This window comes from Drosophila nasuta, chromosome 3, assembly GCF_023558535.2.
Source record: "Drosophila nasuta strain 15112-1781.00 chromosome 3, ASM2355853v1, whole genome shotgun sequence".
Taxonomy (NCBI): Eukaryota; Metazoa; Arthropoda; class Insecta; order Diptera; family Drosophilidae; genus Drosophila; species Drosophila nasuta.
The window spans coordinates 42,875,703-42,900,801 of NC_083457.1; the positions used below are offsets into that span (position 1 = coordinate 42,875,703).

At 39.2% G+C, this 25,099-nt stretch overlaps 1 protein-coding gene across 6 annotated transcripts in view; it reads left to right on the forward strand.

Annotated features, from left to right (window-relative positions):
* The window catches only part of LOC132793053 (capon-like protein), a 55,598-nt gene extending 30,533 nt beyond the window's left edge, over positions 1-25,065 (forward strand). The window contains exons 3-10 of one of the 6 annotated variants that reach the window (XM_060802654.1): positions 5,989-6,060; positions 6,733-6,828; positions 6,923-7,088; positions 15,506-15,712; positions 19,136-19,242; positions 20,233-20,403; positions 20,477-20,599; positions 20,976-22,789. In XM_060802654.1, the coding sequence (XP_060658637.1) occupies positions 5,989-6,060; positions 6,733-6,828; positions 6,923-7,088; positions 15,506-15,712; positions 19,136-19,242; positions 20,233-20,403; positions 20,477-20,599; positions 20,976-22,115 (2,082 nt within the window). In that variant the 3' untranslated portion in view covers positions 22,116-22,789. The other 5 variants (XM_060802658.1, XM_060802653.1, XM_060802657.1 and 2 more) reach the window with 5 other exon arrangements.
* The last annotated feature ends 34 nt before the right edge of the window (positions 25,066-25,099 follow it).

The window sequence follows — 25,099 nt, forward strand, 5'->3', positions numbered from 1 at the left end:
ACCAAATTATTGTGTTGTATCTGTCTCTCAGACTTACTCTCTCTCACTTAGTTTTATTTGTTGTTAGGGCGTAAACGAAAAAGATTTAAAACTGCAATTTGCAGACAGTCCGAAATGACTTTTGGCTAGGCGTTAAAGCTTTTACTATGATTTGGGGTCACATTTAATGAACTGGCCCAAAACGCAGTTGATTTGTACTCAGCGTTCTATTTCTGCGGGAAATTGGTTTCCTTTTTGAGCCAGGCCTGATTTGTGGTTAGCTGGAGTTTGAATCCGAGCGGAGCTTTTCTGCCCTGCGGCTCCTGGGATGGGCCATTTTCAGTTAACTGCGCTACTTGCGCAAATAATTGTTTTAAATTAAACGCAGTGCAAAGCGCCTAAAGTTATGCACAACATAAAAAGCCAGCCGCAAAAGTTTTGTGCGCTATCATTAAGTTGGCAGTAGAATGATAATGAGAAGCAGCGGAGTTGGGGGTAGGAGGCGGGAATGCGCAACAAAGCATCAGCAACAACAACTGTGAACTGTGAACAGGACGGAAGGAAGGAAGCGCAGCACAAAACTAAACTCAAGATGAAAGCTAAACAAAAAGAGAGAAACAAGCAGAGCGGAGCAAGTACGAGGGGTGGAGGAGGTGTAAGGGATGCCTCTGCTGATTATCTGTGGTGGTTGCAGCCTCTGGCAGAAGCAGGGAGGGAAAGCGAGGGAAGTGAAGAGTGGGCTGCTGGTGGCAATGGAATTAACATTATTAGCGGAAATTCCTGTGCTGCTGGCAAACTTGGGAAACCAGGCAGAAGGCATCATCATGGCAGCGAGGTAGCGGTGCGCTCGTCGTGTCACTTTTAACTTTGCGCTGTTGATTTTCATTTTTTAAATGTTTTGCCGTTTCTGCATTTTTTATGACTTAAAGCACAAAAAGGACTCACGGTCGCGTGAAGCTTCATTACGCTGAAATGTGCTTAAAAAACTTGTTGTGGTCATTATTAATTTACAACTTAGCATAAAATGCATACACAACAAAAAAAATAAAAAAAGAGACGGCGGACATGAGTTTTAGTGCAATGAAAATGCGACCACGAATTGACCAATTAAATGTTTCAATAAACACCGCGAATCATAAATAATCTATCTATTTTTGTTCATCTTTCTGCTTTATGTTTTGGCCTTACTTTTTTTTGTACTCATAGCACATATGTATGGACAATGTGGATGTGGTTTTTGTTATTACTCTTGTTTATATTTGACATACGCAAACTGAGTTAAGAGAGCAGCGCCATCAAATGCTATGCTCCATCCGTGTTCTCTTTCCGTTAGCTGTGCATTTTGCTAGCGCCGCCCGAAAGTATGCAACAACATTTTTGCAAACGCATCGTTAAGCAGCTGCAGGGTTATGGGCAGCACTGGCCAGCAAGGGAAATGGGTTTTGCTTCAATGGCCAAGCATGAAAAGCATGCAGCGAATTAAAAAAAATGATACCATTACGAATAAGAAATACTCTGCTTTATGTTAGTGCATATATTTCATTTTTACTACTATTTTTATGTAATGTGCTTTGCTATCAAACATTTATGTCGCCTGTTTTTACGCTATACGCAAAAAGAATATAGTTAATATTTAATCGTATTAGCATTAGCAAACAGCTTAACCGGCTACGCAAATGTAATGTTCAGAGTGCTAAAAACAATTTGTTGCCCTGCGGCAATGCGCAAAATGGCGTTGGTCATGCAAAAGGGTAAAGCATAGAAAAAAACGAATATAAAAATGTACACAAACATACACACGCACATGCACCCAACAGATTTATGAATAAAAAAAAAAAGAAATGAATGCTCAAAGCTGCTAAAAATGTTGGGCAAACAAATGTTTTACATTGTTAGAAGCAGCCAGAGGAATAAATAGAATAAGCCAAAATGCGGCAGACAAAGTGATGAAGGCTTCGAGATACTACGGATAGGAGACAATTGAAGAGAAGTAGACAGTATTGAATGAATAATTCACTTTATATTGCAAAGTGTATACCTCACTCAACAGCAACAGGGTATTGGATGAAAGCGTTGAAAAGAACATTGCAAAATGCTTACATAAACCCAAGGGCTGCCCAGTCCGTTGGCCATTGTCCATGGCATTTGGCCTGCAGCGCCATTAGCCGTGGCTGAAACAGACGCTGAAAAGCGGGAGCCGACAACCGACGGAAACAGCAAACCCGCAGACTACAGAATTTACAGTCTAAAGAGTCGACAGCTGAAAACCCAAAGCGCAAAACCAAAACCAAATCTGAATCCTTTTTATGCAGCGATTTCTTTCGCATACATTTCCTATTCTTTTTATCATATTTTTTTTTCTTCTCAGTCTTACTCGTATTTTTTTGCATTTCTAAGCTGCTCTAATCTGTTTGCCTTCTCTCTGCATTTTTGGCGTTGGATTTGCATTTAATTTTGTTATGATATTAGTCAGGCTTTTAGGCGGCTTTAAGCGTTGCTTAATTGCCCCACGGTTCGGAGGTTCACGCACCTTTATGAGGCATTAATATTAATGCTGCTTGGATCTTATCAGATTTGGCGGAGCTTGAGCTTGACGTCACGATGGCATCGGTCGCCAGTCACTCGGTAGACAGACAGCAGCCGGTGGCTGTTTGTTGTTTGAGTATTCGAGTTTTATGCGATGTTTGCTTTTGTATATTTCTTTTAAAATGATTTCCATCAAAATGTTAAATGAACGCAAATAAACAAAACTGCACAGAAATAGAATTTTCGTAGAAAATCGATCGACCAAAGCACAAAACGAGAAAAAAAAGTGGAAATTGTGTTAAACCAATTGCTAGATAAACGAAAAGGACCGACATAAAAAATAAGAAAGAAACGTGAGCTGTATTATAAAATAAACAACAGAAATACGCGTAAAACGCGCTTCTATACACTCACCTGTAAAATCAATAAAATTAATGTGCCCACAAAGATGTCTTCGGGGTGAAGACCCACAAAATAAATAAATAAAAAAAAAAACATTTGTTATTAGTTAAATTATGAAGTCGACTATAAAAAATACGAGCACGGGGCGTGCTGCGTATATTTGGTTACGGGATCCATAAAAAGAGAATGTTATCCTAATGTTTCGGACCAAGTTGGCCATTTTTGAGCTTGGGCTTTAATCAAAGCAAATGAATTTAAACGAAGCGACGCACAAAGTCCTCGAGCCATTTGCATAGCTCAACTGAACTGAAAGTCGCTGTAGTGAAACGTTTTTTAAGTGAAAAAAAGGATGCGAATAGCAATAGATGGCAAAGCATAAAAAAGACGAGCACTCCCAATGCAAAAGCATCGCAACGGGACAACAGAGGATAGGTGAGAGAATGGGGAGAGGGAGATGGAGAGGGGGGTAGTGGAATGGATAGAGCCAAGTTGCTTTTTATTTGCGCGAGGATTTGTATAGCTGGAGAGGATAAGCGCTGTATCCGTTATCCTTTGTATTTGCATGAATTTAATGCAATCTAAATATTTGTGGGAGACTCTTCTTCTTCTTCTTCTTCTTTTTCTACTGCTCTCTTCGCCCCTTTAACTGCTGTTGCTGTTGCTTTTCTTTACTTTTATTTAGCAGTTGCCTGAGTATGCTTTATTTAAATGGATTTAGTTTCGGTTGCTTTGTGGTGTGAACAGGAGAACAACTTGATGTTTTAATGCCCTTTGAGATGAGCTAAAGCACAAGCAAATCCTTCTGCATAATACAACCAGTTAGTGAAAGACACGAACGTCGGCAGTTAGTGGATTAAAGCTTCAACTTCTTCAACTGCAGTTAATCCCCGGTTAAAATAGTTATTTTTAGAGTACCCAAAAGTACTCGGTTATTCCTTTTGTATTCGCTAGATTTCTACAATTTAATTGTTTGATCTTGATTTAAGATTTTGCCATCTTGGTTCAATTTTGAGATTTTAGGATTCTTAAAACAATATTGTAATCTTCAATTTCAAAATTAGGCAATCTAAATTTTTTGTTGAATTTCAATTTTGATTTAAAAATAAAACTTCTTGGTTAAATTTTGAAATTAAACAATCACTTTTTTCTTTCTGTGTAAAAACAGTTTTTAACTGAAATTGTTCTCAGTTTTTGTGTATTTCCCCCACAAGTCATAAAATTGATGGAAAATCAATTGCAATTACCAATCATATTTAATGTTTGATTTTCCCTAGTAAAAGTTTCTTAATAATTCCTTTAATGTGAATTCGACAGTTGTCTAAAAATAAATCTATGCATAAGCTTTTCTATGTTAATGAACTTATGTGTAAAACTCATAATTTGCTTCGATTGATTGTACATTTGGTTGTGTGTGTGTGTGTGTGTGTCTTGAAAGCATTTCATTTTTGGGTAATTTATTATTAATTCTGCCAATATGCCAAATCTATTTTCTGTGAATTTTCAACATTTGTTTTGGCTATTTTTAGCCTGACATCTGGAATCAGGTAATGTCGGGTCGGGGCTACTGCTGCAAGGTGTTAATGTGTTGATCTTTTGGATATGGCGCACGCCGTCGGCCCAATTAGCAATCTAAAATTAAACGAAAGGAACGACAACAAGAACAACAAACAACATTCATCAAACTGATTCGGGGGAAAATGCGCAGCTAATTTTACACCCACAAAAGCGAAGCGAGTAAAGACAATTTCAGACGACGACAAGGATATGCAGGATATGCGTATCAAATGGGAACTCAAATAGACTAAGCCATGCCATAGCATCATACCATAAATATTTGCTTTTATTACCTTCGAGGGGCGTGTCTCGCACAGCTTTATCGCTCTCTCGCTGCTCCCTTTGTGTCTCTCACTCTCTGTACACTGAAAACATAAAGTTCTAAAACCAAATTTTTGGTCTTAGTTATAAGAATTTTGGTTTAAAAAGTGCGTCAATCTTAATGTCAGAAAACACATTTTGATTTTGGGAACATTTAAGAACTTTTAAAGACCCAAGTTCCTTTTAATAAGAAGAACAAATCTCATTGTTTCAAAAATCGTATTATAAAATATTAAAAAAGTATTATATTATTTAGGAATTTTAATGGATTACGAATTTTGTAACGTAAATCTAGAATTTTTGGTCTAATTTTAAGGTTTTAACATTTTAAGACTAATGTCCTTAGCTTTAAGAATTCGTTCTTAAAATGATCTTATTATTTTTTAGTCGAATGTTCTTGATTTTAGATACTGGTCTTTTTTCAGTGTATAAATGGCCATGTCATTTTCATTTAAATTGTTGTTGTCGCTGTAATAAAATGCTTAAATCTAGGTCCATATCTACGCATTCGTTATCCTTGGCCAAACGTACTATATAACATATAATTGGCGCGTGAAAATTGCAATTTATTTTGCAAAACGAGTGCACAACAAAATGCGGCGACTGTTGCATGTTTTAGCAGTTTTATTGTGAGCATTAACCGATTGACCAATCATGCCATGACATATAGAAGATTTAGCTTCAAGTGGTCGACGGATAGCGAAATAAAAACGAGAATGAAATTGAAAATGAAAATGAAATTCATGACGTCACATCCACACTGACGGCCAAAGGGCTACATTTCGTTGTGCACTTTTGCTGCAATTTGTTGTTTGGCTTAAATTTAGAATGTGTTTCACACTAATTATAATTACTGTGTCGAGGCTGACGTTGTTTTGGCAGTGCCTGCAATTAGCAACAGTCGCTAAAAGTCGCCTCTATAAATAAATATGCACACGAGCTGCGAGTTTTACCAGCTGTGGCCACTGGGAGTAGCTACTGTCCTCTTCCCTCTTTTCTCTTCTTCTCCACTGGGATGCAACCCCTGGGAGGTGCTAGAAACTTATGCGGCAGCCGAAATTGTTTTATTTCGCTGGCGCCAATGGGCTTGGCTTGTGTTATTTATCTGCCCAGTGTTTGTGGATGGGCACATGGGAACCATAATAATAATAATAATCATCGTCATCAGCATCAGCATTATAATGTGGAATCTTTGTCTCATTGCAGTTCGTCGGCTGGGAGGAAGTGCCGCGTCCAAACACAAGAGCTGAAATTGTGCAGGCCATGCGTCGCATACGGGTGAGTAATCTACATATTACGCATACGCAGCGTATGCGCTGGGTAAACAATGGCACATTGTTATCCCGCACGGAGAAGCACAGTCTCAAGTTTCTTCGCGGCCAATTAAAGAAACTTTCCTTTAGAATTCCTTTTATTTTCTCGCACCGCCTAAAAGCAGGCAACGTTTTTTTTTCTTCGCTTTGCTCTGCTGTCAATGTCATGTGCTCTGATTACACTTACATGCCACAGTGTCGAGTAGAAGCTACATCGCATCAGCATGGCATATTTATCTGCCACGCCTCCTTCCCGTCGCCCCTCTCACACACACACTCACACAGAAGAGACGCCAGAATGCCTGGGTGCCTGATTTAGTTTGGCTTGCGAGTCGTGCGTGAGTTGGCTTAAATATTGTTAGCTTCTGCGACATGTTTATGTGTGTGCACAAGTCAGTGTGTTTGTGTGTGTGTGTGTATTAGCTTTGTCTGGCTTCAATTTGGGGCGCGGCTAATATGGCGCTTGTTATTGTCATGTCGTGGCATTAAAGGCAAACGTCAAAGGCAGCCAAATGTTAATTGAAAATTCGACAATTTCCCCGCGTTGAGTACGTGACATTTATAACGTCGCCTTTCCACTTTCTCTTTCTCTCTCTTTCCATTTACTTAAACTTATTCTCTGTTTACCGTTTTGCAGTACGAGTGCAAAGTGCAGAATCTGAAGAAACGTAAGGTGACCATACAAATATCGGTGAACGGCGTTCGTGTTGTGCTCAAGAAACGTCGACGAAAAGTAAGTCAAAGTCAAAGCGCTCACGCATCCATCAAATGTCGTAAACAAACAACACAACTGACATTCTGTTATTATTATTGTGTTTTCCACACAGAAAAAGAACTGGACCAATGACCCCGAAGAAATCGAGTTGCTCAATCATCCCATCTATAGAATATTTTATGTGTCCCACGACAGCAGCGATCTCAAAATATTCAGCTACATAGCGCGCGATGCCAGCACGGATACATTCAAATGTTCCGTATTCAAAAGTCACAAAAAAGGTAAGCACAACCACAACCAACAACCACTCATTAAATTTCACTTGATTTATTTACTTTATAAATTAAGTGCAAGTGCCGCATAACATTTTTGTTTTGATTGTGTCTCGTTTGTACAATTTTAATAATCGCCATTTGGACTTGGTTAACTGCAGCAGCAGCAAAACAGCATCAAAACATTCCCCTTGTTGAGCGACATCTCTGTGCTCGTCTAGTTTTAAATGTATAAAAACACATTTGCACATGACATTTTGGCGAAATGCTTTTCTCACATGCACAATTTTTGGCTATCATCCAGCACGCAGCGGGGGGAGAAAAACTTGGAAAAACTAGAAACTGTACTGTACACGAAAACGCAAACGAGCGTTAAATAAACAAATAAGTGCGATGTGCATAAATGAAAGCTGAGAGAGGGAGAATTTGCAGTGTGTTTAGCAGTAGACAAAGTTAACATTTAATTCAGTTATTATACCAGCTACTTACAGAGTAGAAGAGTATTATAACTGTGTGGCTTCAGGAAATGTATATAAGAGCAAAATGAGACATGTGCACAAAGTATATATTTTTGATCAGCACCAACTGCCGAGACAGTATAGCCCTGCCCGTCTGTCTGTTCATCCGTATGAACACCTAAATCTCACAGGCTATAAGAGATAGAGAAAAACGCCTACTTACTACGAGTCTTATTAGCTTTGGATGGAAGTCTGATATATTTTTTGTTATTTAGCACTAATCAATATACCAAATATAGGCTTTGATGTAGTATTTTTGTGGTATATTAATTTGATATATTTTATGGTCTTTGAGATATAATTTTAGTATTTTGCGGTATATTAACTCGGTATATTGTATAGCCTTTGGTATATATTTGTAGTATTTTTGCAGAGTATAAATTTTGTAGATGTTATAGCCTTTGGTATGTGTTTAGAATTTTGCGGTCTAGTAATTCGGTGTATTTTGAAATTTATACCGCATTGTTTTGCTTTTATTCACTCAATTGTAGCTTTCTTCCATTAATTGTAATTAAATATGCATTGCAGTTATAATTAGCTGCGATCTGTGATCACAAATTGGCATCCATTAGCTATCATCGGTGTCCAGTGGGCAGACACACACACACACACAGTTTGCAGTCACATTACTTGGCATTCAAATCGCAAATGTAAAACCCAACTGTCCGACTGTCTGCCTGACTGTCTGTCCATCTATTTAGCTGACCGTCGGACAGTGTGCCACATTTCCGTATTATGGCGAATACGAATGCGAATGTTCGTCTCTCACATTAAAGTCTTGGCCAAAACTGCGGCGGCTGCTACTCACACGACACACTTGCCTCTCGCCTCAAGTTTTGACCGCGATTTGGCAAATAAATAAATTGCTTTTACTTTGTAGTTTGCCGCAGTGGCAGCCACAGCCACAGCCTCAGAAATGCATTTACTTTGATTTGTTTTACGCTGCGGTGCAACAAATAGACAAAACCAATTTGAAGATGTTATGATAGTCAAAGTAAACGTCTGTGTGTATTTGTGTTTCGCCTGATTGGCCTTCAACTATGCCTCGAGGCAATGTCAAGTCTGGCATTTCTATTTAAGGCACTTATTTTCAATTATCGCAAAGTATTTCGGGTTTGGGTTCACAAAGCGAGAGACAAGCAGACGACGCGACAGCGTCTGTCGAATTTGTCTGACAGGCAAGACAGTAAATTAAGGCCAGAATATGTTAGCAGCACAGAGACAGAGACAGAGACAGAGTTTTTGCCTCACGTCTGCGGCACGTGTGTTTGTTGCTTCATTATTGCGTATACGACGTGTGTGCGTCAGTTGGGGGGATCGTGGCAAGTGCAGCGACTACTAACGACAATAAACAGGCAAAAAGTGCAACGCAATTTGCACTTTGTACACATTATTATGCGATCGTCTCAGGATCGTCAAAATAAACAGCAGACAAAGTGTTGAAAACGCTTGATTTATGGCTAAGCAGCCGTAAGCTAGAGCAAATCGCAACGTGAAAAATTATAAATGAAAATGAAAAGGCACTTTGCGTTGCTGCCTGCCTGCTTGCCTGCTTGCTGCCTTGACTGCCATTGTTTACTTCCGCGAAACACAAAGCAGTGACGTCACAACGGCCGTCAGCAAAACGTTGCAATGGCCAAAAAAGCAACAAATTCAAGAAACGCGTATCACGTATACGCCATGCTGGCGCCCAGAGGTAACCCAGCAGGCAATCCACAATCCACAATGGGCAAAACAAACGCAGCGTGTTGCTGTCCAAAGAAGAACAAAACATACGAGCGCGTTAACAGCTGAGTGCCGAAAGCTTTTTTTTGTTGGTGGCCAAAAGCGAAAAGCTCTAACGCGCCGGCTAAACAGGCGATCCATCACAGATCGCCGTCGCCATTGGCATCGTCTCTGCCATCGGCCATTGTCCAGTATCTTCTCGACGGTGCGACGCTTCAGACGTGCGTTGAATGCTCCACAAAAAAAAATACACTTTAATATTGAATAAAATTATGCAATTTGCATTATAAGTGTGTGTGTTAATGTGTGTGTAAAGTGCAGTGAAGTGATACAAAAAAAACTAAACAAATATTTTGGTAAAATACAAACAAATCTCAGATAAATAAAATGCAAAATGAAATGAAATTTCTGCCAGCTGAAAAGATAAATATAAATATGGAAAATGTCACAGGAATTAATTAAATAAATTCAGGCAATGGCATGTCAGATGCTTTAAACAAAAATATTTCGCTAGTCCATAGATCATCCGAAATGAAATTGAAAAAAATGAAAAGTAAAGAATATGTGAAAAGTGTTTGTCATGGGCTGTGGTGCGATTTGGATTGCTGCTGACGCCATCAACAGGCGAGCAGCCAATCAGTTAAGAGCAAAGATGATGGAAAAACCGACACCAACAACAACAAACGACAAGAAAAACCAATAATAACATGTGTATAGATGACAACAACAAACAAATCATTAAAATTTGGGGACCGGCAAAATAAATTGCAGGAGCAAAACGTGTCAAGCATAACAGTCCCAAGTGGCTAGAAAGACAGAAAGAGTTTTTCTCTATAATTAAACCCAATTAGTTCCATTTACGAGATAAATATAAACAATCGTTAGAATGGACTGACGCACTTTGTTAAACTTGTTTATGCATATTACTCGTAAAAATGCCGCAATCGAACTTAATTTTCCAATTTTCATTACGATTTCAATCATTTCCGACGGCCCACGCATACATTTTTTGTTAATGAGGGGAATTGCCCACAGGTAGCGTTAAAAAGGCCAAAATAAATAAATAATTAATACGGTTAATCAACACGTGATGTGCCAAGGCATATTTATGAATCGCTCTCGCTTGCTCTCTATTTATTTATAATTCTCAAAGACTTGAGTTTGATTCATAATGGCAAAGTATTACGCTGCGTATACGTATTATTATATTATATATATACATGTGTTTTGCCCCAAAATGGCAGCCACAAATTCTCGACAGTCGAATTTTCAATTAGTCTGCGGTTGAGTTTCCTTTTCTTTGCCGTCGCTGTTTCTGCCTTTGTTTTTGCATTTAAAACCCAAAATAGATCCATTATTTTAATAGCCTGCTCTAAAGTATTTCGAAAATCGAACACCAACGAGAGCGAGCGAGAGAGCTATATGTAGGATGTGTGCTGCAATTTGTTGTGTATACCGACTATAACAAAATACAAAAGTCTGCGGCTACTTCAACCACAGATATACAGATATATATTCGGATAAATATATATACGATTTCATGTAAATGAAATTTTTTTGAGTGCGCTTTTTTTTGGTTGGCGAGACTAATGAAAAGTTAATTAGCAACTGTCGAGGCAGCAAATGCAGGTTTAACCACGTGCGAAACATGCAGCTCGTAAAACTGCAACCTGCAACGCGCCACTTGCAACATGCAACAGCAGCTGCAGCAACTGTGGCGCCTGTGGTTGCCGCTGCTTGCTGCGGTTGCCGATGCCACAGCTACTGGCAATGCCAATGCCACGACTTATGGCCACAGTAAACATGCAGCAACTGCGCTATAAACTGCGTCTGCAAACTGGATTAAAGAACGACTAGCGGTTACCCTTTAATCCAGTCACAGCTAGCCGACGGAACTCAAGTGTTGGCATACCTCTTTCACCACATTTTCACAGGGTGTGAGCCATTAAAATGCGGCACTAAACGAGCCCGAGCAACGAACCGTTTACATATGCGTTGGGGCGTGGCAGAGCAGGGGGCGGGGAGTGTGGAAGGGCAGCCGAGTGCGTGGCGCAAAAGATTTTCTGTAAAATTTTCCCTTATGACAAAAGAAAAACGAAAAGGCGCAAAGCAAAAAAACAAACAAAACATGGAACATGGCAGACTTTCGTTGGCTTTAGCAGAAGTCAAATGAAAATGGAAATTAAAAATCAAATAAATACATAAATATGTGATGTGTGCACAAAGGCAAAGAAGCACAAAGTTTTGTTTTTGTTTTTTTTAACGATCTTTTCGCAAACACCATGCACCATAAATATTCAAGTAGTTTTCCAGCCAAAGCAATGTTATATTTATTTAAATTTCCATTTGATGTGGTGACTCGAAACTAAATGCATATTGCCACACACTTTGAGCCAATTTAGCAGAGTTTTTCTTTTACTTGCTTTTCAGCTTTTTTTATAGTTTTCAATTTGATTTATTGGCAATTGCGTCAGCACAAATTGAATTGAGCACCGCACGAAGAAGCAATCAATCGACACCTTTGCCACCTTTTGCCACGTTGCGTATACGCAATGTTTATTTAACCAAAAACCAAACCGAGATACTATATGCGTGTGTTATCTCTGTGATTTATATATAAATCAGATTTTTAAGTGCCGGGCGATTTTGTAATTCCGTTTCATGTCGGTTGTGCAAACATCGAGTAATTCTGTCTGCAACTTGTCAAAATAATTCAAATTGATGTCTCGTTAATGCCATCTTGCTTACTAGCTGCTAGTTGTTGTTGTCTCGTTCTCATTCTCCTTCTCGTTGTTGTTGTCGCCCTACAAAGTGCTCAGCAGCACAATTAACATTGATGGACAAGCAAATAAGTGTACGACTAAAGATTCACCACAAATACAAATACAGAGCCAAAACCTAACCCAGACACAAGCACAAACACAGACTCTTGGCGACAGCAACAGGCACTTTGAAAGATTCCCAAGAAAATGTCGAGCGAAAATGATTTATGCTCAGCGCTATCCATAATCATATTGCTCCCAATGAATTGGCACATTCGACAGGCTGAATTCTAAATACCCTTTACGGAGAGTGTAGCCTCACTTTAAATAACTAATTTGTATTGAAGAACTGTGCTTAGGAAAAATGTTGGAATTTGAAACACTTAGATTTACAGTTTTACTACCAAGAAATATTCAATAGTCAGTGAGTAAATGATTCTGATTAATGTACAATATATAATTACAAAAGTCTTCGTCTGTTTTAATAATTATATAATTATTATATGTTAATCAAAAAAATTCTTAATTTTGTTTAGTAATGTATAACGAAGACTTCAGTTGCAAATTTAAAATTTCTTTTCTTAGTTGAAAAAAATAAACTTTCTCTCGAAAAGTAAAAAGAATGCTTACGAAAATATTAGAATTTATTTACAAATTTTTTTCCAAGAAAAATAATCTTTAATCATAAAGAAAAGTAATTCTGATTACAAAACTCATCTCATACTATAATTATTATGTGTTATAGAGAAAATTCTTTCGTTTTTTTTAGTAATTATATAATTTTTATATGCTAATTAGGAAATGTATTCTTTGGTTTAGTAATTTTGATATTAAAAAAATTGACAACTAAATTTCACAATACTTTTCTTAGTTGAAATATTTTTCGGCATTAAATAAATTTTCTCAGCAAATGTAAAAAAATGCTCATGAAAAATATTATAATTTATTTGAAAACCATTTACAAATAAAAAGTGATCTTTAATCACTAACAAAAGTATTTCTGATTATCATATTATTCTTTATTCGATTTGATTTGATTATTCACAAATTACTAATTACTAAATTCTTCTACAAACTACAATTGAAATAGAGCGCTTAGGCTAGCCTTTAAAAATTGATTTCTTGATTAATTCTTTTTTTTTGCAATATTAAATTTATCTCAGCAAAATTAAACGCTTGACAATTTTAGAAATTTACTTAGCGCAGATTAGTTTTCTCCGAATCAGCGAGAAACTCGCCAATAGTTCAATTAGTAAGCACAATTCTTACGAATTGTTTAAATTCGCGCTGTGAGCAGACCTTCAAACGCTTGTCTTTGTGCCAGTCAAAATGCAATCAGCTGATTCATGCAAATCAACAGAAACGAAAAGCGAGCATCGAGCACTGCGAACTGCGAACTGAGTGCGAATATATGCAAAATAGATTCAAACGAATGCAAATCATTCACTTTAGGAGATTTTTGATGTCTGACAATGATTAAACCAAAACAAAAGTCACAAGAGATTGACAGCAGAGCAGGAACCAAGAATAACCCGAAAATGCAGCTGGCAGAAATTTTAACGAATGCAATTCGCAAAATGAAAGTAAATAATTTTAAAGTAATCGAAATTGTTTAAAAATAGGAAACAAGACGAAAACCCAAACCAATAATTGCAAATAACTCAAAAAAATACGCATAAAAAACAGCAACAAAAGAAAATGTATACTTGAACTGAAGGTGCGAACAAATGTTTTGGAAATGTGTGAACAACCTGGGCCAAGGAGCTGCAATAGCCACAGTCACAGTCAAAGTTATAATAGCCATAACGAACAGACAGCTCTAAACAATTATGAAATTAATAGTCTCTTAATTGGCCGCGATTATTGAAAACAAAAAACAAATATCGGCAGCACATTGAACCAGCCGCCGAATTGTGAACAGCATTGAACTCGGTGAAAGCAAAGAAAATACCGTGAAAAGTGAAAAGTGTGTGTGTGGGACAAACTTAGCAAAGAGTTTGGCAAATCAATTCGATTCGCTTTGATTCGACCTTCAGCAACAGCAACAGCAACAGCAACAGTTCATTGGCTGGCCATGAAGCACGAGAAGAGTCTAGCGTTGACCGCTGCCTCCAAGCAGCGACAACAGCAGCAACCACACTTGTCCGATGCCTCCAATCCACGCAGTCCCATCACCAAGGCCTTTGACTTTCTTCCCTGGCCACGCAGTCGCAGCAAAGCAACATCTGCTGCCGCCGCAGCGATTGCAACTTCAACAGCAGCGTGCAGCAAACTGGGGGAACAAACACAAGCGATGGGCGACAAGCCAGCCGAAGTGCACTATCACAGGAATATCTTTCGCAGCGGCGGCGGACTTATACGCGACATGCTCGTCGGGGACAAGGACAAACCGCATAAGGAGAAGCCACCGCAATCGCCGCTCTCGGTGGCCAAGAAGGCGCAACGCAAACAGAAGCAGCTGGCACGCAACAAAAGTCTCGACATACGTGAACTAATTGGCTGCGTGGAGAATGAGAACGAGCTGGCGCCTCGAGCTTTGGTGCAATCCTCGTTGGCAGCGCAGCGTTTTCTCGATGACACCTACATCGACAGTAAGCCGCGACACATACTCTTCAATGACGACGAGAACACGGTGTATCTCATCAAGAAGGAGCAGCCGGTGGCAGCAAGCAAAGCACAGCATAAGCCACAGCAGCCCACGAGCAATGGCAATGGCAACAGCAATGGCAACGGCGATGTGCTGAAGGCGCGTCTCAAGTTCAAGCGGTTGCCCAGCGACCATTACGCTGCTTCGCCGGAGGCGTTGCGTCGTGCACAGCAGCTGTATCAACGCTCCGAGCAGCGACACATGCTGCAGCGTCGCAAGAGTCTCAGTGATGGTTGCTCGCATTACGAGCAGCAGAGCAGCTCGAGTCTGAGCAGCGGGGGCAGCAATTCGGCTGGAGGCATTATGCTGGAGCGGCCCAAGACGGATAAGCCGCGTAAGAAGCTCTCTTTCAGGGAGCCCATCGAGGCGGGTCTCTCACCCGTTGTCGTGCTGCTCGCCGAGCAACAGCAGCGCAGAGCAGGACAACGACAACAGCAACAGCAACAACAAACCCAGCAACAACAACAAGAACGTCAGCGACGTCGCAGTTCGCCATTGGAGCGCACATCAATGGGACACTGTGGGTCGGACTGTGATAATTTATGCAATAATCGCACAAAGGATGCAATTTCCTGCGCCGGCAATGCGGCAAGTGATCCCGAGGTGGGTACGCCACGGGGCGTATACGTAATTTGCTTTGTTTTTGCTGCTGCTACTGCTGCCAACTGCTTGGCTCACTTAATTGCTTGCCGAGCGGATTAATATTAATTGTTTTGTTACCCATTCAACATATATCTAGTATAACATATATGTTCTCCCTTCTCTCTTTGCAGTCTCAGGCCATGCGCATTGTGCGCACCGTCGGACAAGCCTTTGAAGTGTGCCACAAATTTAATCTTCATAAGAATTCCCTGGAGCCCAATGACGAACGCTCCGATGTCTCATCGTCGGAGCTGCTCGATGTGGAGCAAATCAGCGAGCAACAGCTCAGCGACGATGGCGGACTCTGTGTGCTCGCCAGCGATACGCCAAAGAAAGGTAAGTGCACAGCAATTAGATAAAGATAAAGATACAGAGACATACTCGTATACATGATAAAACGTCTGATAACCCGACTCGATGCGATTCGATTCGATTCGATTCGATTCGCCCACTCTCATCTCGGTCGTTGCTCGCAATAAATAAATGAAAAGCTGGCGTTGACACTGTTGTCTCGCTGACTTTGCCATTTCCTGGGGATAACCAACGACTCAACTCGATTCGACTCGTCTCGTCTCGTGTCGTCTGGCCACTTGTGGCCCCTTCTGGACTGCATTAGTTTTGCAATTGGGTTTCAGTTTTGGCATTGCAATGCAAATTTCGTTGCTGTTTAATTTCGAATTCAGTTCGATGCAAAGCGAGCCACAAAATTTGCATTTAAATTGCATTTTACACAGCACAGCACAACTTGGACAGAGACAATGTAAACTGCAGAGGACATTTTAAACGATAGCACATTTAAGAATTTAAGCAGCAGCAGCAAAAGCAGCAACAAAAAAATTAATAAACAATTAAAAGCGAATGGCAATGGGGAAATTAAACAAATTAATACATTTCATTACCATAACAAAAAATACGTATTTCTATAATGTAAAGCATTGAAATATTGAGCATGTGTGTGGCAGAAATTCGAAAAAAAACACTTCATCGCGTACACGAGTATTGCCTTAATTTTCCAATCATCTCAAAGCGGCTTTTCACCATTTTCGAAGCACTTTGACGTCACCAACGCCACGTCGTCGCTGCCAAAGAAATAAGCAATGAAGGGGCACAAAAAAAGAAAACAACAGAGAAAAAAAAAACGTAAAACCAAACAGAAAGAAATATTTCAATTTCATCTTTTTCTTTTGCCTCTCTCCACCTTCTGTTGTTTCTTCTGCCGTCTAAAACAAGCGCACGACATCATTCGCTGAAAATTCGCAGAAAATAGCTAATATATTCAAGTATCTCGAGTATGAGTTGAATGGGGCGACGGCGACTTCTTCTGCCTACATCAGACAGACAGACAGACAGACAGATGGATGGATGATTATAGACGTATTGTGTTTGGCTCATTCGCTGCGCCATTTCGAGCAAGCTCGTCGTGTCGTTTACCTGTTGTAATACAAAACCGAAACTTTTGTCGCCGTGTTACACGCAAAAATCACGTGTCAACGTGTGGCGTATAGGCGTATGGGCGTGGCTGCTCTGGAGGCGGCATACAGGAGACCGCAATTGGCATTCAACATTTGGCATTTGGCATGGCCAAGACGGTCGTGTGCCAAAAATAATAATTAATATATTTATTTGCCTTTTGCAAACCGCACAAATTTTTACTGCTCTTTCTATATATGGCGGTCTAATTATGAATACCCTGTAATTTATGATTGAAATAATACAGTTGATACATAGTTCTTAGTCAAAGGAATGCAATGCATTATTTAATTTTAATTCTGATTATTGCAGGGTATTTTGTAGTCGATTATTTCATAGCAACGCGTCCTCACTTGTTAATATTCATATTTTTGCGGGCGTCTGTTGACTTTTTAAAAAAATTATTTTCGCTTAGCTGCCGTTTGTTGTGGGTTGTGTGTGCTATGTGCCATGTGGGTTGTGTTCGCTTTGAGCTTATGAGCAACAGATGCTGCCTTTGTGTCTATGCTGAAAGATGGCATGTACATGATATAGTAATAAAACCTAATAATAATCGCTCAGCGATTAATTCAAAAGCCACAAGAGACTGTTGTCAGGGACAAGGTTTTGACTACTAAATGCAGCTTAAAAGCATGCTATAGTTTTTTCCCTACAATAATTTAAAGAGAAATTCAAATTTGTACAAAATAATAGAGTCGATAAAGCGTAACTTGAGTCATGAATTTTGGTATTCCTGATTTTGGTTTGAGATTATTTAAAAAATAATTTTATAGTTGCTTTGGTTTGCAATCCGGATTTAAAATGTAGTAGTATATCAATATACCACATGTATGTTTTAGTATATTTTAAATGTAGTAACATATTAGTATACCATGAGTATCATTTCGTATATTTTAGTATTTTTTGGTATATTAATTTCATAAGTTTTAATGTTCATTGGTTTGGTGAGATTGATTCATTCAGCTTAATATTCTAAAAGTTATTTGCTATTATGGACCATCTGGTATATTTTGTAATTTATGGCATATTTTAAAAGTTGTAATATATTAATATACCTAATGTAAATTTGTGTATATAATAATTTGGTATATTTTAAAAATATTACCGAAATATTTTGTTCTAATGAAAAATGGTTAGCGTTTATTTCTTGTTTTGTTTTATAATTTCGGATGAATTCTAGTAGTTAAATAAATTTAACTGTTGCTATGATTATAAACAATTTCAAAGTAGACATTATCATAATCCTAAGCTGTAAGTTGAAAGGGAAATTCTAAGAACTTTGAGCACTTTTAAGTTGTCTATTTTTGCCACTTGTTTGCACTGATGTTAACAGCTTGTTTTATTGTTCAAACTAATTGTTTAGCGTGGACTTGCAGCTGTTGGCATGTTTAGGCATTATTTGTGTCTTCTACTCAATTGGTAATTGGGTCATTTCGATTGTAAACTTGATGGATCGATGTACGAAAATAGCTGGAGTAAAACATGTGCATCACATGCGTAATCATTTTGTAGTCGTAATTTTAACCTTGCGTAGCTCAAAATCCTTGTTTCACAAATAATATTCAGTGAGGTGTGAGTGGCAAAATTTAGTTATATGAACAATTAAATGCGTCAAACTAATTGCAAAAGCCGAGGGAAAATTTTTCAAATGCTTTCAAGTGAAACAATACGCAGTTATTAGCAGTCACAGCAGCCTCAGCCTCCGACTCAGGTGCGAGGTGAGCGCCAAATAGCTGAAATATTTATATGATCTCTCTCTGTCTCGCTCGCCCTCGCTTACGTTACGAATTTTACGATTTTCCACATCATCGCTGGCCACTTTTCATTTACACGCGCAACGGCAAAAACAAAAATGGAAAACTACGATGAAAATTAAATTTCAGTTTTTGCAGCATCTCTCAGAAAATTGTTAAAATATTTGCACACAAATCAAATATCAAGCGAACAATACCCAAAATAAACACGGCAATCAACTATGCAGGACTCTTGGGTGGGAAATGATGTTAAAGGGAGACGAAGGGGGGACGAAGTGGGGTGTGTATAATTATATCATTATTTATTGTATGCGCAGCATAATCAAAACAAATATTGAAATCAAGCTGCTGTAATTAAGTGGAAATTAAGTGCAAAAAAAGCCGCTGACCAAAGGAACAGCAGGTGTATGAAAGTGTGTGAAAGTATGTGTGCGTGAGACCGTGTGTGTGTGTGAGTGCGACCTTGATAAATGGCTAACTTGAACTCGTAGCTGCGTTTACCAAATCTGTAACCATTCTGCTCCGTTATTTATAGATCACTTGGCCATAACGCCCGATTTGAACCACACGCAACCACAGAGGCCAAACCACTTGGAGCTGCTGCCAACACAGTCGAGTCTACGCAAATCGTCCAACTTGCTGGTGAGTAGAAATCTGCGTAGAAATTCCCCTACTTCTATCAAATCGTATTGAAGTAATTATTAAGCACTTATCAGCATATTAAATTCAAGAATTTAACAATTAAAATGCCATAAAGTGGCCCACCAAAGTGAAAACCCAATAGAGTACGAATCTGTATTTCGTTTAGCTCATTTCTATAAATTTCATATTCAAAAATAACACCAACAACAAATGCTTTGTTTATCCTAAAGTAAAAACAAAGGCATCGACAATAAAATAACATTTGAATTCACATTATATCGAGGCACTTTTTTTTAAAGCTCCCTCTATTCAACCTCGTGACTATTTAAAAATTGATTGTGCATTTAATATAAATAAACATCACATGCGCAAAATAATTAAATATAAACCAATGTAAACAAATATTTCATTGTTCGATGTGTAAATAGAAAAATAGAAAGCAAAGCCAACAAATCGCATAGAATTGCAATAAATTCTAAGCCCTTTTCTCTCGCTCTCTCTCCTTATATATTTATTTATAATTGTAAAATAAATATAAATACATTTTAGAATTCTCTAAAAATATAACAAAGCAAATGGAGCATTTATATGTTCAATTACCATAGAATTGATTTAAATCGAATTCGAAAATTTGCTCATCAAAATTTTCTAGAAATTTCGCAACGCTTAAAAATTAAGTATACGTCTTGTGTGTACTAGACTCAGCATGCGCCAAATAAAAAATAATACATTTCGCTGTAATTTTCGAGAAAGCTCGTGACGCCTAGACATAAAAAAAGTACTTTTATTTTATTTTGAAATGAAATGTAAACAACGTAAAGAATTTCAAAATAGTTTTCCTGGCATAGTTTTTACACAGTTAATAAAAGTTGGCGAGATACGAACTATAAATAAAATAAATTATAAATAGTGCACATAAGTTGTGGAATTTATAACAGTATGAGGTAAAGAAAATACGGAATTTGAAATGTTTTCTTCATTCTTTCCTAGTGCGATGTGGAGGACAAATCACCAGGATCGCCGTCATCACCGCGCACTGAGATTACACAGCTGAAGGATCAGCTGGAGGCACAGGCACAGCAGACGCGTCAGGCATTGGGACAATTGATGCTGGTGCGTGAGCAGCTCATCTCGGAGACAAATGCGCGCATCGAGGCGCAGGTAAATACCAGAAAAATTCAACTACTCTCGACTTGTACTTACCTCCTCCTCTCTCCTATAATTTCCTTCACAGGCGCGCACTCAACAGCTGCTGCAGCAGAATCGAGAGCTACTCGAACATCTCGCCTCTTTGGGAGCCTACAACGAGCAACAGAGCGCCGGGCTGACCTCGGCGAACATTGGAATGGCACCACAGGTGAGTCAAAGTCTCGTCACTTAACTGCAGAGTTTATGTTGTTTGCCCTCCTTTGCGCTCCTCCCTCGAAAAAACAAATTTCGCTTTGATTTATGCCTTCATAATTTTGGTTGCGAAGCGAAGTAATCGAATCGTATTCGATAATGAATTGTATTGAAGAAATGAAAATATTTTTGCATTGCATGTTTATTTTACTTTTTGCTGCCCGCCGAGTTATGTTTTCTTTTTTTCTTTATTGCGTTTTCGTTTGCACGTTTTTCACTTAACTCTCTCATTGTTTGTTTGTTTGTTCGTTTGCTGTTCGTATTGTTGTTCATTAATCGAGTTAAGCAGCAGTGTTATTGACTTCAAGCATCCCCCTTTCCAACACCAACAGCAGCAACAATCGCAGCTGCAATTGCTGTTGCAAGCGACCAGCAACAACAACAATTTGGCCACCATCAATCAGCAGATCAACAATCTGGGCAACATTAATCAGCAGCTGACCTCGCTAAGCCATCAGCTCAGCGGTCTCAATCAGCAGAGCCAGAATCTCCAGAACCTGCAGAGTCTGCAACAGCAACAGCAACAACAACCGTCTTCCTCGGCAACTTCGTCGCAGCAATTGACGCCGCCAACACCGCCTGTAGGCGCTGGCGGTGGCAGTGTTTTTCCCTCTATGAGCCAGCTGCATGGCATCAGCAGCCAGCTACAACAACAGCAACAGCAGCAGCAGCAGGATGCGCTCTCCAAGGATCTGTTTCAGGTCAATCAGGAGCTACTAAATCGCTTGCAGGCGCTGAATCTTAATGCGAATGCAACGCAGACGCAGCAAGCGCAGCAGCAGACACAACAGACGCCGACGGCATCGCCGCACAACTCGTACTTCTTTGTCAATCCGTTGTCCTGCACACCAGCTACGCCCGCAGCCCTGAGCAATAACAACAACAACAACAATAATGGCGCAGCCAATGCATTCAACTTCCTGACATCACCAGGTGGACTCAATGCGGGAACTTTAACGCCATCGCCGCTGGGCACGCTGAATCGCAACTCGTTCACCGGCAGCACTTCGCTCAACGAAGACCTGCGTCTGAGCATCGAGCAGAACCTCAACAATCTGGAGGAACAACTCAAGGTGGCCGTCTCCAATGGCAATCTCGCTGGCTTAGCCTGCGGCGGCGGTTCAACTGGCACTCGCGACACGAGTCGCAGCTCCTCGACGCTGGACTCGCCTTCGTCGCCCCGGCAACGCAGCAGCAATAACAATCTGAGTCCGGGCAGCAGCAGCCACAGCAATAGCACCAGCAACAACAACAATAACGGCAACGGAAACGGTAGTAATAATAATAATAATGCGAGGGAAACACGCTTCAATACCGTGCTGTTGCGGGTCACCGATGAGGCGGGTCACCAGCGTAAGCTGTCGGCCACGCCCAGTTTCATCACTCGCAGCACCAGCGAGAAGGTGCCAAACCGCAGCCAAATGATGAGCCAAGTGCAGCGAACAGCCTGGGCCAGGCATACCACAAAGTGAGGAGTGAGCGATAGATGGATCAGCTCTTGAATTATGAATTATGAATAGTAGTCCAGTTAAGCTAAGTTGCGAGTGTGTGAATGAATGTGACTATGAATGAGAATTTGAGTGCGTCAGAGTATGAGTAACAGTATTAAATAATAGCGCAAATTTCGTTATACTCGTAGTTTGCATTTTAAGTTTGTCGGCAGAACTTATCTAGTCATGCGAAAGTATTTTTCAAAAACATTATCTACAGGATAAAAACTGCAGCATATCACAAAATACTATAATTAACAAGAAATTCTAGGATTCAAGAAAAAATATAAAAAAAATTAAATAATTATATGGAAAAAAAGTATTTGCTCTCCCCTATTAAAGTGTCAAAAAATGTGTAGTTAATAAGTTCTCCCCTAAAAACTATATTTACGAATATTTTAGTTTAAAGAAAAAAAAAACTATTTTGTAATTCGTTGTTATTTAATGTAATACTTCCAAAATTGTTTGCTCAATGAATAACCAGTGAAATCAGAAAATAATTATATTACACATAAATAAATACTAATTAGTTGCAGCAACTCTTTAAGTACATTATACTTAAATGATTATTTATTAAGCTACAAACAACAATACATACAAAGAACAACAAACAGCAAATAAAACTGAAAATGCATATAAATAGTCGAAACACACAGCCATATATAATCATTATGTTTCGTACTTTCTCTAGGCAAACCATTTGTGCACTTTACGCAACATTGAACAATTTTCCTAATGAGTTTTCAGCAGTAGTCGCAGCAGCGCCAGTAAATTGTTGCATACTTTCGAGCGCAGCGCGAATTGTCAGCTAAAGCGGCAAGGCAAAAAAGTGCTGCATACTTTTGCGCGCATTTGTATTACGCGCCTGGATTGTGAATGGCCAAACAGGCAGTGCATAAATCTCGCTTGATAAATGAAAAACGATGGCAAGCAGAAGTTACACGCAACAAAAAAATCTCAAGTGTCGTGCAGCCTCCCACTCTTCTTCTTCTCGTATTTCCAATCTGACTCTCTCACACTCTTTGGGGCACTGGTGGACAGCAATTTGCGCACATAACTCATTTGCATAAATTTACACACTGACTTTCATTTTTTTTTGTGTTTTTTGTGTCGTTTTGTTTATGCTCTGTGCTCATTTTCACAGCTTTCGTCGACGGCTAAAGTGGCTCGATGGTTTCAACAGCTGCCCTGGCATACCGCCTCATTGTCTCGGCCCGAAAGCGGTTTCGTTTCCGGCGACTCGCGCTCTGAGAAGTATCAGGAGGATCATTTCTATGGCGGCATGGCGGTAAAGGAAACGGATGATTTATGCGATGAATTTCTGCTCGTCGAGGGCAGCAGCACCATTTGGACTAAGTTAAGCGCCAAAAAGCGTCGTAAATTGCTTGGCATGCGTTTGGGCAAAGTGACAACATTTTGAACATTGTCCCCGCAAATGTTTCCCATCTTCCCCAAGAACCAAGTAATAACCACTACCAACCGTAATGTGTGCGTTTATTAGCTGTTAAGTGAGTATTTTTCGTAGACATAGCCTTAAGCAATGGCAATTTTTAAGGCCAGCTACACGAGATAGAATCAGATAGAGATGTAAGTTAGTTAATATGAAAATCAATAGACTAAATGACCAAATTAACCCAAACGAACGACATGCTCATTGAAATGCCATGAACACTGACTCACATACACACACATTCACAGACACTCAAGCTCACAAGAGATGGAGAAAAAAGCAAGCGAAAGGTATGAATAAGCTTAGCTATAAGTCAATTAGCGAGCATAATGCTTAAGCTCAATGTGTATTTAAGTATTAATAAACTAAGTGAAAGTATTTCGCATGTAAGACACAACGTCAGCCAGCCGAAAGACAGACAAGCTTTCAGGCAGCAGCCAGGCAATTCATTAGGTGGACAAAACAGGTCGCATTTATCATACGCCCCGTGGCACGAACCACGAAACATAATAAAAGCCCATCCAATTGCTGCTTAACTTGGCCAACTTTTCATGTTTGAGAAAAACTGGTTATTAAGCTAAGCAAACATTCACACAACCGTAAAAGGGAGAAAAGGAAATGGAGAAACGGTAGAGCAAAAACACTGCAGCTTCCTTACGGATTTGACTTGCTGGAAAATATATCGTATGGCAAAGCAAATAAGCCAAGCCTGGCAATGGCAACAAGGACACACACACACACACACACCGAGACCACACATTGTGGATTGCGTTGTGTGTGCACGCAAAATGTTTGTTATTCATAAATTTTTCAGCATCAAGCATTTTATGCATAAATCGATGCCACTTTTATGTGGTCGTGTGTGTGTTCGTATATTTTCGGGGAGTAACTCTATAAATTTACTGCAGCTGCGGCACTCACAACACACACACACACAAACACACTGAAACTAACAATTGCCTGGCGGGTAAAATTGGCGTACAAGTGATTACCACACTGCGAGTGGTTTTGAGTGGGTTTTAAGGGGAACTTCGCAAAGCAGGTAGATAGTTTAATCATTTCAACATTCGATAGTTTTAAAACGAATTTAAATTTAATTAAACAATCAAACTAGCTGAATAAGTAGCTTAAGCGAACCGACGATTTTCCTAACGATTTTAGGGCATTTGATTTCTCATTTTAACATAGCTAAAAAAAAAAACAAATTAAAACAAAATTTGCATTAAAATTAAAATAATGTACGTAAATGGTTTTAGTTAATTTATGCAACAATTTTTGAGACTGAAACTGAAATTTGTACTAAGCATAAATCGTGCGAAAGAAAGAGATCGAAAAACATGCGCACACACACATACATACATATGTCACACACACAAACACACATACACATTCCATGAGCATTTTTTTTTGCAAAAAGAAAAGCTATTTAATATTAGATTAATTCTATTTTATGTCATTAAGTTCATGCAACAAAATAAAGTGAATAATAAAAATAAAATGCACACATGCAGTTTTA